Below are 18,660 nucleotides of genomic sequence, written 5' to 3'. Positions count from 1 at the left end.
CTCAAAACACAAACGCTCTGTATAGTGGCAAAACTTTGTCAGAAATTAGAGTATCGGAAGCAACATTCAACGACTCATCAAAGTACTGTTAATTGATGCGTTGAAAATATGTCGGTAAGATTGCTACCGTAATTTTCGAGAATATACCAGCCACACAGTTCTCCGCAAGATAAACACCTTGCCGAGCCAGTCTATAATATAGGGCCGTTTGTTAATTTAGAGCGCGAGAACTTTGAGTTGGTGTGGAGTTCGGGACACCGAGTAGCAGCCAAAGTAAAGATGGTTCAATGTTAATTCAATTTCATCCATTCACATGTGAAAGTCGATATTAACCACGATAATTTAGATTAAAATTTAGATTAGACAGTGTGCTTAGAATAATAAATTGCCCTATTACAAATTTAGCAGTTCCAGCAAGACAACACAAGGTGACGCAAACACAAAAATAGTTGGTTAGTCTGTTAAAAACAGATTAAAAATTAATGTATATTTATCTGTGGATCACAACATAGATGCTTGAATTTGAATTCAATTTTACGACACCATGACAATTAAAATATTCATAATAATGAGGCGAATCGCAATGACATGATTCACGCTGAAGCTTCAACATATTTCCTATAAATGGATCTCGGTGTAGTTTGCGAGTTTCATCACCCGATGATATTCCTTCTTTTCAGATATCTTGATTTGAAACAGCAGCGTCACGGCTTCTCGACAACCGTCGTAATGTAGTCAGATATATGGTTAGGTCCAAGCAAAAAATGCGTTTACATCAACTTACTTCCTACAGTGGTCACTGTTTCACACTTTTCTTCTTCGGGCTGCGTTGACATCGATTGATCAATATTAAGCAAGTCGAGCGTAGTGTTCGACTCTGGACACAAAGATAAAGATTTGCAATACACGCGGGAATACGAGCGCGCATCGCTAGAGTTTGATGAGTGGCAGGCGATGAGTGACAGGTGATGAGTGACAGGTGTTGCGTGGCAGGTAACAATTGGCAGGTGGTGAGTGGCAGGCGGTGAGTGGCTTGTAACAAGTGGCAGGTGACGAGTGACGATTAGCAGGTGATTAGTGGCAGGTGGTGTGTGTCGGGTGACGAGTAGCAGGTGATGAGTGGCAGGTGACGAGTAGCAGGTGATGATTGGCAGGTGATGAGTGGCAGGTGATGAGTGGCAGGTGATGAGTGGCAGGTGATGAGTGGCAAGTGATGAGTGGCAGGTGATGAGTGGCAGGTGATGAGTAGCAGGTGGCGAGTGTTCCATAACCTGGTCCCCGCACCAGCAGCCGAGCCTGCGACGCCGCTTCATCGCGGGGCGCTAAAATCTTTCATTAAGACAAGTACGGTACACTCAAGCCTAGTGTCGTGATACGAGATCATCCATAATTAGCGGAACAGCAAGCCCTGTAAAAAAAAGCTTTACTGCACTCATGGATTGAGCATCAAACTGAACTTAACCTAAAGCGAAAAACGGGTTGGTCCGAGATTCTACATGCACTAGTCGTATGAAGAACTGTGATAAGATCTACATCCCTCAGCACAAAGTGACCTACCCGCAGAAAAAATTCATCCCTCAGCCACCAACATCCTCAACATCAAAAACAGTTGACAGCTCTAAATTGGACTTTCAAGGAAATTCAGAAAATAAACAAGAAGATATAGTACAAGATGATGAAATTAGACACAGTATAGCCGAGAAAACGAGACATCAATTCCTGTCATGTGCGAGTCAGAGAAAAAATTGACCTGGACGAGCGTACTACACAAATATTCACTTGACATTACCGTCACAAATTAAATAATTATGCTCGCGGTAGCTTAGCTTAACAAGTATCCAGCATCAAACTGTTCTACAATTTGATTTACAATTTAATTTATTCTATAGTAAAAAATCTCCACATCAACCGTCACAGGAAGTTATCTCATAAAGCAGAAGCGAATTTTACGAGCTACACTCATAAATGAAAACGATACGGCGTTGCATCCTATCTTAAACGTTCATACGCTATGGATAGAAATTAACTTAACAAGTAAAGATTCAAAATCACAATTAAAGCCAATTGAGAAATCTTTCCCTACCTCAATACTTGTTGTGTAAATTATCATTAGATGAGAGGAACTTCCAACTTCGTAAGTAATAAAAACACCACGATGATAATTCTAGAATTTCTGTTAAAAATAGACGTAGATTTCTTCACACGTGCCACTTAAAGTTGAGTTCAAGCTCCAGATCCAAAAACGACTTCAGTATTCACTACTTGCAGATAGTGAGGCTAAATCTTAGAAGTTCCTCAAGTTTAGAGAGGCTGAGGTACGAGAGATGCCACTGAAGTGCGACCAAGACGAGATTGAGACAAGGATTGACTGATCTTGGGTAGAGGCTGAGGCGAGGCTGGTTTGAGGCTAAGCGAGGCTGGTTTGAGGCGAGGCTGGTTTGAGGCGAGGCTGGTTTGAGGCAAGGCTGGATTGAGGCGAGGCTGGAGAGGCAGGGGTTCACCTGAACTGGAATATCTGGACGCTCTGGTCAGGGACGTGTGTCAGGTTCAGAGACTGGTACCTGCAAGGCAACGGACTGAATGGTACTCAGTTGTGCTGTTGTAGGTAATGTATCAACTACTTCCCTCTACAATACACTCAATATTGACGTGTAAAAAAATTTGTATGGACTACTTCCATCTAGACTCACAGGATTGCTGTAAGAAAGATAAAAAAGAAAGATATAGTCAAACTTTAGGAGCTGAAATATCAGGAATGGAAAACTATGTTATCTATGATAAAAAAATATTCATATATACCCCATCCCACATTATAATTTAATGGAATTAAAAACCACCCCTGGTCGCACAGATTACATTATGTACCTAATGCACGCCTGAGAAATTCGACCTACTATAAAACCGACTGAAACGGCGACCAGTTTTCGCACGCGACCTTTGTGGGCAGAAATGGGCAGTAGCGCGCTACATGTAGCGGCCTCTACTACCGGCCGCTACCTTTTCAATAGCGGTAGCGGCGCTACATTTAAGCAATTTTAGCGGCAGCGGTAGCCCCCGCTACATTTAGAGCATGTAGCAGTAGCGCCCGCTACATTTAGAGCGTGTAGCGGTAGCGGCCGCTACATTTCAAAGTAGCGCTGCCCAGCTCTGATTGTGGGAATAAATGAAAATCAATGAAAAACGAAAGTGTGCATCCGAGGGCTTCAGCGTGCTAACTATACCTACCTGAAACTAACTATACCTTCTGCGTGCTAACTATACCTATACCTAAATCAAAATGTAGCTTATAACGAGCAGTGAATTGCAGAAAATATAGAGAATGAAGAATTGTAAGTTTCTTTTATTCAGCGATTTGTGTGTGGTAGTTGCTTGCTGGCTGATGATTCGTTACTGACTGCTGCTTAGTTAATAATTTTATACTCTTGCCTGACTTATAACCGAGAGAAAATATATTATAACATAAAGCAGAAAATAAATGATGAAGACTACGCCATTTTGATTCTCATGCATGCATCCGGAGTCCACCACGAGAATCTTGATTTGCTTGCCTGTTCAGGCAATTGTGTTTGACCCTATTCTTCATTATTAATATAGCACAAATCATACATTAAATTTCCCTTGTTAAATTAAATTAAATTTCCCTTAATTAAATAAGCTACTGGAAGTTCATTCACCACCACACCACACGCCTCACCACACACCACACGCCTCATCACCACACCACACGCCTCACCACCACACCACACGCCTCACCACCACACTACACGCCTCACCACACACCACACGCCTCACCACCACACCACACGCCTCACCATTCAGAGTTGCGGTGGTAGTAGTAGCCTTCAATGCTTGCCTTCGAGCGTTGGAAGCAGATGTAGTAAAATCCTTCGAATGACGCACCACTGATGTTCTTCACCTGGAAATAAAAATATAATATAAACAACTTAAATAATAAACAAATAAGACAAGGCAGGCTTGGTGTCGCACAATGTCACATAACTGCTAAGGAAGGTGGCAGGTACCCAGTTGTAAATGAAGCTTGCTGATGACTGTAGATGAAACTGGCTGAAAACTATTGATAAAGCTGGTAGAAATCAGTAAATGAAGCTAGCAGACAAGAATACATGAAGCTTGCCAACAAATAAAGATAAAGGTATCAGACAGCTGCAAATGCAGCTTGAAGGAGTAGCTTAGACAAAAAGGTTTCATTAAAATTATTAGAATGGGAATGTTTAAAATACATCAGAAGTTTGAATAGCTATAGTGGTGCTGGTTGCATTATCCTACAAGCATTCAGTGAGATTGTATGAATCATGAAAATTATAACACTGCACTCTAGCTCATAAATATAGAGATTCAGATGTGGACTTCAGAGAAGTCCACATCATAAGATGATCAACTCAAAAGACAAAGTCTCAACAGCAAGACAATTTCCTGTATACAAAATAAAGTGAAGCTGCAACTTACAAACTAAATCAACTGCAGGACTTGGCTTGAGAATCTATGAGGATATTTGAGCTACCTATGGTACCTATTTATTAATAATCTCTACAAGAAAACATAAGCTTTAATGATATACCAACCCACAAGGAAAAAGATGTCATCTTTTATGACACATTAAAATTACCATACGGTAGTCAAGCCATAATCACTCAACAGTTTAACATCACATTAAGACAAAATAAGATCTTTAAAAATTTTGTGAATTTCATCTTTCAATTAAGTGCAAATTCTAGGTGCAGGAGTAGAGATGTCCCAACCAAACTTTCCTATAACTAACAAATTAGTAATAATGCATTTCATGCAATTTAAAATGTTTGTTGAAATAAAACATTTGTGAATTATGGAAAATCTTTTATTGACTTTGCATAAACATGAAAAAAGTTTGTAGATGCATTTTATACAGAGAAAGAAAAAATATTTATTAGAATCAAAACACTCACTGTGTGGTCAGGCACCAAGAACTGCTCCTTCCAGCGCATGTAAATAAATTCACTGTCTTTGAGCGCTTCATAGTCAAAGGAGTCACCATTAAAGTTCTTGGTGTATTGGTAGAAAGAGGGGAACTTCCCCTGGAATAAAAAACAATGTAATAGCATTTAATTGACAATTAAAATTGAGTAAGGATTACTTATCAAGAGTGTTACAAGACATTTATAATGGTATATTCATTAAATACAAATTTTATGTTTGAATAAGTTACATTCAACTTTACATAAATTAATTATAATGAGGCACATGCAAAACTAACTCCTGATCATAAAATATATTTTATGGAAGACCAACTTAGTAAAAGTAGCACTGCAAACATCAAAATGGCCCACAAATTGATTTCCATAATTCTTTTTACTAAAAATTATATTATTTCAGTGATATAGTATATTAAATCTGAAACTCACCCAATGTTTCTTATCGACTTCCTCATCAGCATCCCACTTGCGTGTCAGGAATGGGTAATCAGCACTCACAATTTCACCTTCAAAAAATGTGGTGAGTGTATGATACTCATCTGTCAAGCCAGTGATGGTGAGGTAGCCACACAAGTATGACTTGGCTTCATCAACAAACTGAAATGCATAACCACCCATGTTATAAGAAATCATTAATGAAGAATTACTATATATATATCATAGTTGATAGTCTGGAAATGTGCACTTAGCTGGTAACCATCAATTAAGTTCCATATATATGAATATGGGGATGAAATTTTGGATAATTAGTTTTAGAAAAGTATATACCATACCTATGGAAAAATTATTGACCATCTTTACCAAGAATTTTGAACTAAAAATTAAGAACAATTATTGATGTGACACATTCTCTAAACATGAAAATTTCTCTCTCATGTGATATAAAGAATAATGGAAAATAAAATACCTGATAAATGAACTATACACCCATTTAACCTTCAACAGTGCTTATTCAATGTAGGTATCACACTAACCTGCAATATCACCTCCACATCATAGGACTTCCCTTTTGATTTCTGAAAGCCCTTAAACTTGGACCCATTGAACAGCTGACTAGTAACCACACCAGGTTGTGCACTATTTGCTGGTATAGGAGGATTGATACCATTGCTTGCAATTTTGACAGGCATATTGATCTGGAATAAAAAAATCCACTTAATTGTCTTTGCCAACTGATTTCTGGGTTTGTGATATTAGTGGAATATAGAAACCTGTATTAGGTATAGGTACTGTACTTACTTGTACAAGACAAGACATGAATGATAAAACTATGTTCAAATTACCAATATAATAAATAAAGAAAAAAACTTTCTATGCAAATGCAGGACAATCTTAAGACAAGACTAAACATTTCAGGCACAATAAGAGCTTTAAAAATTGTGGGAATTACAAATTTTAATTGAGTGCAAAAGTAGGTGGAGATTTCCCAACCAAACGTTCCTTAGCACAAGCATGGAATGCATTTTCCATGCACAGTTGGAGCAACAACTTTGTCAGGTTAGTACTAGTCAGCACTAATTATTGAGCTGGTGTCTTGTCACTCTGGTATGTGTACCAGGGTTCAGAGAGTGAGGAAAGATCTGAAGATCTTTGGAAATGCATAAGCAGCAAAGTTTGTCTTCTGAAGATCTTGTCATCTGCTGACACATTTAATGAATTAGAAATATTCTTTATTCTTTGGCAATCATTTCTGCAGAAGCAGGGCAAATAAAGGAACACTGATGGCTACAGTATCATTGTTGAATGAAAAAAATCTTCAGCAACCTTATTTCATTGCTTGCCTCACTTCAAATCTTTTACTAGCACATTCTATCACATTGATCCATTGCAACCCCATTGTTCTCTTGCAACCGAGTTACCACAAAATGGGGTTACTTTGACCGACGGGGTAACTTTGGCCACTTTTTGTTTTTTTAACAAAAACCCCCAAAACTCAAAAACGATTTGACATAGAAAAATTTTTTCAATGGCCATCAAATGCCTAATATATATACAGGGTGTTTCAGAATTAAGTAACCCTTTTAATTTGTTAATAAATAAAAAACTAAGAACGTTATGAAGTTGAAACTTGTTTTATTTAAAAGAAGTACATTTTCATGGTAATATTGCATCATAGTTACGTCATTATCCTGTATAGCTTGCTAAATTTGTGTTTAATTATCAAGCCTTAAATTTTCATCATGATTCGCTACAGCAAAGAAGAAAGAACAAAAATTATCGCTACAGTCTATAAAGATGTCAATAACAGAAGTTCAACGTGATTACAGGATCCATTTCAAAACAAGGATCCTTCAAAAAACACATTTAAATATCTTTATCGAAAATTTGCGGATATCAAAAATTTGCACTCTCGTCAGAAACACTAATGAAGGTTATGAAAGCAACGAAGAGAAGAGCCCTATATTGTCAAAACAATTGTGGTGGGCATTTAAAAGATATTATATTTAAAAACAAGGATACAATATTACCATAAAAATGTTCTTCTTTTAAATAAAACAAGTTTCAACTTCATAACGTTCTTAGTTTTTTATTTATTAACAAATTAAAAGGGTTACTTAATTCTGAAACACCCTGTATATATATATAACACTGTGATATTCTTATATGTACTGTACGTAGTACAGTCAAGTACAACACTCTGATATATATGGTACTGAGGCTACGTAACACAATAGAAAAATTTAAAAAGTTTGCATATCTAATAGGTTAAAAAATTAAAAATGTGACCCACGAAAAAGAGCTATTATTTAAAGCCTGTCGGAGTACCCCCTCCAATTTTTTTATTTTTAGGTAAAATAAATCCAGGTTTTGATGCATTGTAGTAGAACTCTTCTAGTTACATATGCAAAAGACAAATTTTAGATTGCAAATGGGGGCATTGCCCCCCAATGGGGTAACCTTGACCACCTAATGGCAGCCATGGCGGGGTAACATTGACCGGCTCGGAAATTAGGTTAAAATTACCATAGGTACCTACATAACATATTTTATGTTTGATACACCTATTAATGTTTTTATCTTCATAAGACTCTACAGTCTTATATATGGTAATTTAACCCAATTTCCAAACCGGTCAATGTTACCCCGTCACCGCTGCCATTAGATGGTCACATTTTGCCCATTTGGGGGCAGCGCCCCCCATTTGCAATCTATGACACTTTCCTAAAATCTGTCTTTTGCATATGTAACTAGAAGAGTTCTACTACAATGCACCACAACCTGGAGTTATTTGAAGTTATTTTACCAAAAAATAAAATTGATTTTACCACCCGGTCAAAGAAACCCCAAGAGCTGGGGTAACAAAGACCATCACTTTTTTTTTAAATTACATCAAAACTATGAGAGGCAGGAGCCAGCAATTTATGGTGAGTAAAGCTAGAGTATAGACCTGTATTTTGCAAGTTTCAATTTAAGTTTAAGTTATCTAGTAAAAAAATGGCATCATTTTGAAAAAAAGTGGTCAAAGTTACCCCATTTTACGGTACCTATATCAACTCGTTGCTGCATCGTTTACATTACATCCTGTCATTGTGAGCATCGCCAATGAAAGGCTCTTTGTTCTGTCTTCTCTTCTTTGCACCTCTTTGCAGTTTCTTCTAGTTCCCATATTCATTAAATTTTTGTTCTAACAATTTTCCTGCATGGATAACTTGATATTTCAAATACTACCATCATCCTTTTGAAGCCAATCACCCAGGGGTCAGGGTTTTCCTTAATACCCCGTTGTACAGAAATGGCTGCCATTCTGTTTTGTATTGAGGTACAAGAATTTCATTGATGAAGTTTTAAATCCAACACCTGTCTGCAGTTCTTTTCAAGCAAAATTTTTTAATATGGCAAATAATTTTCTACTACAGACCAAAACAGAACATTTTCAAAATGTCACTTTTCAACCTTTTCTTCAGAGATTTCTTTGGAGCTAGTAAATGTATGATTTCTTAACTTCCTATCTTTATGCTACATAGATAGGAAAGATGTTGAAGTTTACACTACTATTTTTAGTTTTGCCACATTTCAATTAGTTTTGCTGCTATAACATTTGTATGCCATGGCAGAGGACTGTCCCAATTAGCCTGCCAGTCCCTTTGCGTACTATTACCCCATTTGATGCTGACAGCACCCTTAAACTAGAGGAAAATAGCCTTAAATTGTTATAATTTTACCCTCTCCCAATTTCTTCAATTAAAAATAAGAAAAACCTCCTAATTTCATCTGATACTTTTCAACAATCAACCGTGATACAATCATTTGTACCTGTGGTTCTAGGAAAATTCTGCCCAATAATCCAGATTGGGCTCCAGCCTGTGAGCTTGATTTAAAAGTTTGTATTTTGCAGTGTGCAGTTAGCCTCACTTCAGGGTTCAGATCCTATATTTTATGATCATCTCTCATCGTGAATTTTTGAAGGTCTCCTGCGAAAAAAAAAAAATTCCATGACTTTTCCATGACTCTCCATGACTATCAATATAACTTTCCAAGACTCATATATGACCAGTTTAGCATGACTGTAAGACCAACCATGCATATTTTATCATCTCCTACAGTTGATAAATAGCAAACATTTAAATTCATAGAGCAGGCAGACGCAGTGGCAGTAGACACTGCAGTGCTGATGCGTGCTGACTTTTGCAATGGCCTATTCCCTGATACACCTTTTGAGCAAGAAACTGCAGTTGCAGTGCTGTCGGCAGACCACAAATTGTAAATGCATGACTGTGCTTTGCTTATCTCTTCACTGTGTTGCTTAGCTAACTTGGTGAAGGCAACACAGTTTTAGACTAAATCATTCTTGTTTGTCTCAGATACTGGAGCATCACCACCAAATCCTTGCCATGCTCGGAGGAGGGGGCTGGGGTGGACGCGCAGACGTGGTGTATTTGGACTTTGCAAAAGCATTTGACAAAGTTGACCATGGAGTGCTCTTCAGAAAATTAAGACTGCTGGGGGTCAGAGGTGAATTGCTGGCATGGATCCACAGCTTCCTAGAAGAAAGACTGCAAGCTGTTGTTGTAGGAGGCTTGTGATCAAGCAAGGCTAGGGTGAAGAGTGGAGTACCACAGGGAACAGTTTTCGGCCCAATCCTCTTCCTCATTCACATCACCGACATAGATGTGGCAGTGAACCACACCTCTGAATCGTCATTCACGGATGACAGCAGGATGCTTATGACCATAATGGACAGGACTGACTGTGAGAGGTTGCAAGAAGACCTCTCTGCAATATATGACTGGGCCCAAGTGAACAAAATGCAGTTCAACGGGACCAAGTTTTAGGTTCTGAAACACAGAAGTAGAGGAAGAGCTGGTATAGAGCACTGCTACATAGCACCTGACAACTCAGAAATTGAAGAGAAGTGACTTGTTTGCAATCTAGGAGTGTTGATGAATACCGTACTCAGGTCAATTTTGGTGATCACATAATGGCAATAACTGCAAGAGGTGGGCTACAGATGGGGTGGATGTGGCAAGCGTTCAGAAAAAGAGGCCCTGAAATGAAATTTGATGACTTTCCAGGCCTGGAAAATGAAAAATCAAATTCCATGACTTTCCAGGTATTCCATGACTTTCCAGGTTTTCCATGACCAGTATGCACCCTGGAGTCTGGACATTGTGGAAAATCAGAGAGTTTTTTAGTCTCTCCTTCAATTAAGCAAAAGTTATTTACTTTATTGTAAATCAGAGATGCAGCATGCAGGATTTAGGGAACTTGGGCATGTACCATTATATTTTATAGGAAATTAGGTATTACTAAATTTTACAAGCAGTGATGATTTTAGGATTTTAATCCAAAAACTTGCAAAAAAACTTTTTCAAAATTTAAATGTGATAGATAAATAATCTTTATAATTTTCATATATATGACGCAAAAATTATTGATCATTTATGAATATCAAAAACATTAAAAAAATTTCATGCTTTATTCTAATCTAGGAACAGCACCTACAGACACAGTAGATAAGCCGCTGTGCTGAGCAAACACGACAGTAGCCAGTAGGTATATATATGAGTACCGTAAAATGGGGTAACTTAGACCATTTTTTTTTATAAATGATGCCATTTTTTTACTAGCTAAATTAAACTTGAATTGAAACATGCAAAATACAGGTCTATACTCTAGCTTCACTCACCATAAATTGCTGGCTTCTGCCTCTCATAGTCTTTATGTAATTTAAAAAAAAGTGATGGTCTTTGTTACCCCAGCTCTTGGGGTATCTTAGACTGGGTGGTAAAATCAATTACCGTCAACCGGGGCTACTCGGGACAGATTTGAACGATTAGTTTTAAATAACAGTTAATAACTTCTTACGATGAAAGATTTCATAAACAAGTTTAGTCTCATTTTATAGCTGATTGGCAGGGCTATCAAATGGCGTTGTCAAAAAAATTCCATATGCTATTCGTAAGGTGCCAGACGCAAAATAGAGATTGTGGGGCTACTCGGGACAATGGGAATAAAACTTCATTTCAAAACATTTGAAGCATGCAGAGCATACTCATCCATTACTAACAGTACTCTGAAGTCCTCCTCTTTCATTGTAGATGATGTAGAGGTAGAATAAATGACATTTTCTGTGATTTTTACTTGTTTTTCCTTTATTGATATGATTTGCATTATACATTAATTACCTTATTATTGATGTGACATTATCCTATTATTGATGTAATATTACCATATCCATGAACATGCCATTGAGGATTTACAACAACCTTGTCCATTGCAAGCTTCATATCAGCAGCCTTATAAAATTTTTTTCATATCTGTAAGCTTACAGGAAGGCTTGTAATTTCACATCATTTTAATTGGGACTTCCCCTGATCATTAACTTCCCGTGGTCATTAATTTCATGTGATCATAACTTCACGTGATCATTAACTTCGCGTGATCATTAACTTCCCATGATCATTAACTTCGCGTGATCATTAACTTCGCGTGATCATTAACTTCGCGTGATCATTAACTTCGCGTGATCATTAACTTCCCGTGATCATTAACTTCCCGTGATCATTAACTTCACGTGATCATTAACGCCTGTCTCTTATACACATCTAGATGTGTATAAGAGACAGATATAAGACTCTGTAGAGTCTGAAACATAAAGAAAAAACATAAATAGGCTGTCAAACATAAAATATGTTATATATGGTAATTTTATATTAACTCTCAAGCCGGTCTATGTTACCCCGTCAGGGCCGACATTAGGTGGTCTAAGTTCCCCCATTTGAGGGTGATGCCCCCCATTTACAAACTATGACACTTTCCTAAAATTTGTTATTTGCCTATGTAACTAGAGTTCTACTACAATGCATCAAAACCTGGAGTTATTCAACCAAAAAATAAAAAAATTGGAGGGGGTACTCTGACAGGCTTTACATAATAGTTTTTTTTTTTTTTTGTGGGTCACATTTTTAATTTTTTAACCTATTAGATATGCAAACTTTTTAAATATTTCTATTGTGTTATGTAGCCTCAGTATTAGGCCTTTAATGCTCATTGACAAAATTTTTCTATGTCAAATAGTTTTTGAGTTTTGGGGGTTTTTGTTAAAAGAACGAAAAGTGGTCTAAGTTACCCCGCCGGTCAAAGTTACCCCATTTTACGGTATATATATATAATTTTGATGCCCAACATTCTGCTACATTTGCTGTGGTTTTATTAATCAATCTTTTTCAATCATTAAGAATTTTATAGAATAATTCCATTGTTGTCAGTTGATTATGAATAAAATGACAATAAATGAATTTGGTAAGAAATTTATGAATCTCTATTATGTGTGGGAGTGAAAATTGTTCTATTATTTCCTAAATGTTTAATTAATCATGAATACCTAAATTGTCATTTACTCAAGATTTAAACCAGTGGTTCCCCAAGTCAAAGTGGGCAATATCACCAGCCATGAGTCCAGGCCAGCCATAAATTTGTCCAAGCTGTCTTGATTGAATTTCTAGTCATCTAGTGCCGACCACTGTGCAGAGAGTGGATGAATATTGCAAGATCTTTGGCAACGCTTCAGTAGCAAAATTTATGCCTTCAGAAGATCTTGCCAACACATTTAGATTGAAATTCTTGCATTTAATATATTTGTCAGTCTTTGGCCAACTGTTAAAAAAAAATTAAGGTGTCCGATATGTTGGATGGATCAAAATGCAGTGAAGCTTGTCCGGAAATCAGTTGCGATGAGTTCCTGCCAAAAAAATGTAAACGTCAAGCTTACAATTACGTAGTTGTGGTCACATTAGAAAAGTCAGACTGCATTATCACATGTTCAGTTGACACTTGCTGTACAATCAGACTGTTTTTAGGGTAAAATTAGTTACTTGGGGTAACACATGCATGCAACCTTGTAAATAAGTTTGTGGCTTGTAAATAGTTTTTCATTACTCAGCGAAAATCATGAATGGCTTTTCATTAAAAATTACCCGGCAACGCATCTTAAAATTACCCAGCGACGCTTAGGGCTTAAAAACCCATATATTGGCAATGCTGCATCCACCCTCTGCACCCTGGAGTGCCAAAACAATTAAGACTGTAAAAAAGTATATTGGTTTAGTAAATGGGGTTCTATTTGTGAAAATACTCAGGTCAATACAAGGTCAGCCTTTCTCTTTTACAATTACAGCATATTATATATTAAGAAAGAGGCGTTTATTTTTATATGTCTGTCAGGGGGGGGGGGCGCTGGAGATTCACTGGGGAGCCAAAGGGGGCACCACTCCACCACACCAGGCTGAAAAAGTTTGGGAAGTTGGTGGAACCACTGACTTAAACCAATATTATATTTGTATGTGCAATGTGCATTAATAATGCTGGACAGCTGGTGTATCTCTATGATACTTTGCTGGTCAACTTCAGGAAGGGTCTAAAAAGGTTTCTGCTTGCCACTTGGCCACTGCTGATAGTGGGCAGTGGGACTGGGACAAGTTCCACAATCCAGACAAGACTTCTTCACTCGCAAACATTTTGATTTAGTCTTGAAATTATCAAGCGTTACTGTTAGAGGCACTGATTATTTACTCCCGTAGTCTGTACTCCATAGGATAGTGAAGACTGAAGAAAACTTTGAACTGATCAGACAATTTGAACTGAGGCTAGAAAATCACTCGCTTACCACTATGCGCCGCCTTCAACTTTGAAGATAAAATCACGCTCTGCAAACGGCAAATCTTGTCCATAGTGACAAACCTTGGATTTTTTAGAATCAGTTCATTTTTAATTTCCTCATTTACACATGATTTAAACCAATTTCTTATACAAGATCATGCAGGTATCCAGGATAGGTACTTTACTGGTCTACATATAGGACTCAAAATGCACTTGAGGTAGAGTCTAAAAAAACTCTCTGCTTTGCCACTATTCTTGTCTTGTCAGGTGTTAAAACTCAGCTGTTAACACACTGCCTCACATGTCTCGGAAGCCAAGAGCCCAAGACCATGAGTATCTTCTTTTCCGGGCGGCGGGCGTGACCATGCTGGAAGGCTGGATAGAGTGGACTTGAAGGTTAAAGCCACAGGACAACCGCAAGGATGACCGTTGGGCCTGGGACAGGTCGCCTGCCGTTGCTGCCGAAGACCACCACTGCCCTGGATGTAATGGACCATGGGAGCGCAGCCCTGCGTCCCCAATTTTGTGCACCAATAAGCCCTGAATCGAACGCCTTGGATCTCTCCGGAGTCCGGATATCCACCAATCAGCCGTGCACCACTCGGCTTTGTCCTCTTCCAGCCTTGACCACCACCTGCCGTGCACCACCAGGCTGCGGATCGAATCTGACTTCCGGGCATCGTTAAATTACGTAATTTTACGTTCACCGCATGACCGCATCTGAGGTTAGGTTTCAGATAGCATAGTTCTGTTCCAAAATTTATCATCCTTCAACAAGTGGCCGTTCGACCGAGGGCTGTTTTGACCCACGGCCTAGATACGGACGGCTGGAAGTGTTGAAGGCTACGTTCCGGACGGCAGGAATCATGATGGTCCATTACATCCAGCCGCCAGGGCAGTTGTGGTCTTCGGCAGGCGACCCATGGACCATCATGATTCCTGCCTTCCGGAACATAGCCTTCAACACTTCAACTTCAGGCCATCCGTATCTAGGCCGTGGGTTGAAGTAGGCTAAGCAGCCCTCGATCAAACGGCCACTTATCAAAGGACCATAAATTTTGGAACAGAACTATGCTATCTGAAACCTAACCTCAGAGGCTCAGATGCGGTGAACGTAAAATTACATAATTTAACGATGCCCAGAAGTCAGATTCTATCTGCGGCCTGGTGGTGCACCGCCGTGCACGGCAGGTGGTGGTCAAGGTGACAAGGCCGGAGGAGGACAAAGCCGAGTGGAGCACGGCTGATTGGTGGATATCCGCAGAGATCCAAGGCGTTCGATTGTAATCGATTCAGGGCTTATTGGTGCACGGCTACGCTCCCCCTGGGACCGTGTGTATAAACTTCTAATGCACAGCTGTCCGCATTCGGTGATTCGGGCAGTTTGTTGGCTCCTATCACCTTGAATTTGTCTCGGACAAATTTACGGCCGGACTCGCAGCCAATCTCACAGACAATCTCCAAATTCAGTGATGAAGGAATATCTCTCAAACTAATGAATGCAGCTCAATGAAACTTGGTACACTTATTCATCAGGACCTAACAATGAAGTTTTTGCCAGTGAATTTTGTTCCCCATTTCACCTTCATTCGTGAATTATACGGCAATTCGGATCAAAATTTGCAGTGACCAAGAACTTTCTCTTAAACTACTGAACATATTTGAGCGGAACTTTGAATAAACATTCCCAACCTACTAACGGTGATTTTTTTTTTATAGTTGGGGTTAAGACTTGTGGGAACAAATGCACCCACCAGCCTGTTCTCTGTCAGAAAGAAAAAGCAAAGCAGCAGACTCGAAGCTCTGCTAGACTAGGATGCTGCCTCCAACACACTATGGACCAATGCAGTCCACACTTGCTGGGCCTCACAGCCAAAAGCTGCTTGTGCCCGGAGATGATCCTGTTGCAAGGTAGATATTCTGGCAAGTTACAAGTTTTTTATACATTTGAATAAATTGCTCTCCGTCATAGTAGATTCACCATGCCAGTCTGCAATAAAAATTGTGATAGATAAGAAAATACTAAAGGGCGTTGTGCTGCAGGGATCTCAGCTCCTAAGGCTGTGTTCAGGTTCCAAGGGACTCCAATGCTAGCCAATGCGGTGGTAAAGGCTGCTTTAAGTCTAGGACCTGCAAATCTAACACAATCAAGCATGAAATGCGAGATGGTGTCCTCCTGGCGACAAACAGAGCATATTGAGTCCTGTGCCATCCCGAAGCGCGCCTGGTGTGCACCAACGCCCGCGTGGCCAAGGCGCAAACGGGCCACTGCACACTGCATTCTCCGACTGAGGCAGCTGTAGTCAATGTGATCAATAGAGTTTTCAAGAGTTCAAAAATGGCCACTGCCAGTCTCTGCAACCTGTCTGTTCCAGTGCTCCTTCTATTGGGTGAGGAATGACCGCTTTAACTGGCACATTAACTCCTCAAAGCACAGGATTGAACGAGAAGATCTGTCAGCGCTATGAGAAAGATTAGCAACCTGGTCAGCAATCTCATTGCCTCTCAGTGTCTCACTCCACTGTGGCTCTTCACCCAGCAGAGGGAGACTGAAGTTAGCCCTTTCTGTAAAAGCAGCATTTGAATTCTAAAGACTATTGAAGCATAATTGGGGCGCCAAGTGTTCCTGAATTCTGATAAGATACAAGGAGGATTTTGAGTCTGTAAGTATAACCACTGGGCGGCTTTGAAGATCTTCACAACTTAGGACTAATTCCAGTGCCTTGTAGATGGCGAACAACTCTGCTCCCAAGTCCCATTATTGTATGGGTTGGTGACAGTAGCCAACCTGTTGCCAGTGACAGTGACGGAACATATACACCAGCGGAAACTGAGCCCTCAGCTGAGCGTGAACCATCTGTGTAGATCTGAACATGGTCAGGGTAGGTAAATTCTAGCCTATGAGCTAGTAGAGCAGAGGAAGAGCCATCGATATTTCAGACAAAAATAGGACTTTTCCAGACTAGGGATAGAGAGACTGTCAGAGACACTGAGAGCCCCGCCTGGCCCCGGCCCGCTGACCAAAGTGGCAAAGCAGAGAGTTTTTTTTTAGACTCTCCCTCAAGTTCATTTTGAGTCCTATAAGTAGACCAGTAAAGTATCATGGATACCGCATACCAGCATCATCATACATAAGAAATTGGTTTAGATCTTGAATAAATGAGGAAATTAAAAGTAAACTGATTCTAAAAAATATCTGCTTTGCCACTATGCCCCGCTCCTGGATCCAGACAGATGTTCCTTCACAGTGAGATGTTTGGCGGGAAGGGAGAGAAGGCAGGGGTGCCTACTCTTTGTGGAAGTGCGAGTCCATGATCATTAAACAAAGATTGCGCCTGTGCTGCAAATGGCTGTTGATTGATAGGTGCACCACCGGGACCACCCTGAGAAAGCCCCAGTAGACTAGTCAATGAGCTCTGCTCAGGCAAGTATAAATATCGTAGGGTCCATTTCATGACGAGGAAGCGAAAACGAAGACAAAGAGGAGGTAAAAAACATTCCGTCTCCAACGACAAAATTGGTGAGGTGCGACGGGCACCAAGGATTAGGCGCAGTGCACTGTTCTGTATTCCATTCAGGAGCTTCATACGTGTAGCTGGGAGCTCTCCAAGGACACTGCAGCCATACTCCAACTTGCTACGAATAAATGCAATGTATACTCGCCTCAGCAGATGACTTGAAGCACCCCACCTCAGGGCACTCAATGCTCTCAGNTCGACGCAACGTTCAGTGGTGGACGGCCATTCGACCCTAGGCTATTCGACCTCGTGTCTGGGGGGTGTGGAGCTCAAAATATTCAAAGCAGAAGGATGTCAATGATCGGTTACGGATAGCAAATTCCATTCACGGCTGATTGGTGGATGTCCGGAAAGATCTAAGGCGTTCGATTCAGGGCTTATTGGTGTACAAAATTTGTGGTGCACGGCTGCGTTCCCTTCAGTAGTTTAAAAGGAATATCTTGGTCACTGCAAATTCTGGCCCGAATTGCTCTATAACTCACGAATGAAGGTGAAATGGAAAATTTTTTAACATCACCGTTAGGTCCTAATGTATGGGCTACGTGTACGGTTGTACCAAGTTTCATCGAACTACGCTCATTAGTTTGGGATATATTCCTTGTCCTTGGTCATTGAATTTGAAGATTGGCCGTGAGACCGGCTGTAAATTTGTACGACACCTCTGGACGTCTCTAGACCACGCCGTCTAGCAGCCGAAGAGGTTCTTGCCGTAATTCTGGGCTCAATTCAATTTAAGTGAAATCTTCAGTGTTTCTTAGTCTAGAGAAGTTTACCTTTACCAATTACGATTTACTTTGCATAGGTAATTTACCAAGGTAGTTTTTAAATGTTTATTGTATATAATTTGGCGCCGGCGGGCTGTCAGGAACCTGATGTGGTCTCGACCGTAACTTACGGGATCATCCCGTAACGCGTATATGGCAATTTAACGTTGGTTCGCCTTACCTGTCTCCAGCCAGTCAATCATTAGCAAGCGTAAGGGGCAGAACTCAATTTCATACAGTTCTGCTTTAATTAGTGTTCATGCCTGTCTCTCGTGATCATATGAGAAAGTAATTCATACCTATCATCGA

At 39.7% G+C, this 18,660-nt stretch overlaps 1 protein-coding gene across 4 annotated transcripts; it reads right to left on the bottom strand.

Moving 5' to 3' along the window:
* Nucleotides 1–446: 446 nt before the first annotated feature.
* LOC108675456 (glucose-induced degradation protein 4 homolog) lies at nt 447–14,422 on the bottom strand. Of its 4 annotated transcripts, none has more exons than XM_047881351.1 (6): nt 14,371–14,422; nt 5,945–6,106; nt 5,400–5,567; nt 4,944–5,072; nt 3,813–3,916; nt 447–2,576 (listed from the first exon to the last, which is right to left on the bottom strand). In XM_047881351.1, the coding sequence occupies exons 1-6, from the start codon at nt 14,398–14,400 to the stop codon at nt 2,498–2,500; spliced, it is 672 nt and encodes a 223-aa protein (XP_047737307.1). In that variant the 5' UTR covers nt 14,401–14,422; the 3' UTR covers nt 447–2,497. The 4 variants fall into 4 exon arrangements, with proteins under 4 accessions (XP_047737307.1, XP_018018967.1, XP_047737309.1 ...); XM_018163478.1 differs by having other exon boundaries at nt 447–2,561; XM_047881353.1 differs by lacking the exon at nt 14,371–14,422 and adding an exon at nt 14,077–14,164.
* Nucleotides 14,423–18,660: the final 4,238 nt, after the last annotated feature.

The sequence above is a fragment of the Hyalella azteca genome, unplaced genomic scaffold (genome assembly GCF_000764305.2).
Source record: "Hyalella azteca isolate HAZT.00-mixed unplaced genomic scaffold, Hazt_2.0.2 contig7692, whole genome shotgun sequence".
NCBI classification, from domain to species: Eukaryota; Metazoa; Arthropoda; class Malacostraca; order Amphipoda; family Hyalellidae; genus Hyalella; species Hyalella azteca.
The sequence above is the reverse complement of the archived record's forward strand: the minus strand, read 5'-3'. Positions and strand labels throughout refer to the sequence as shown.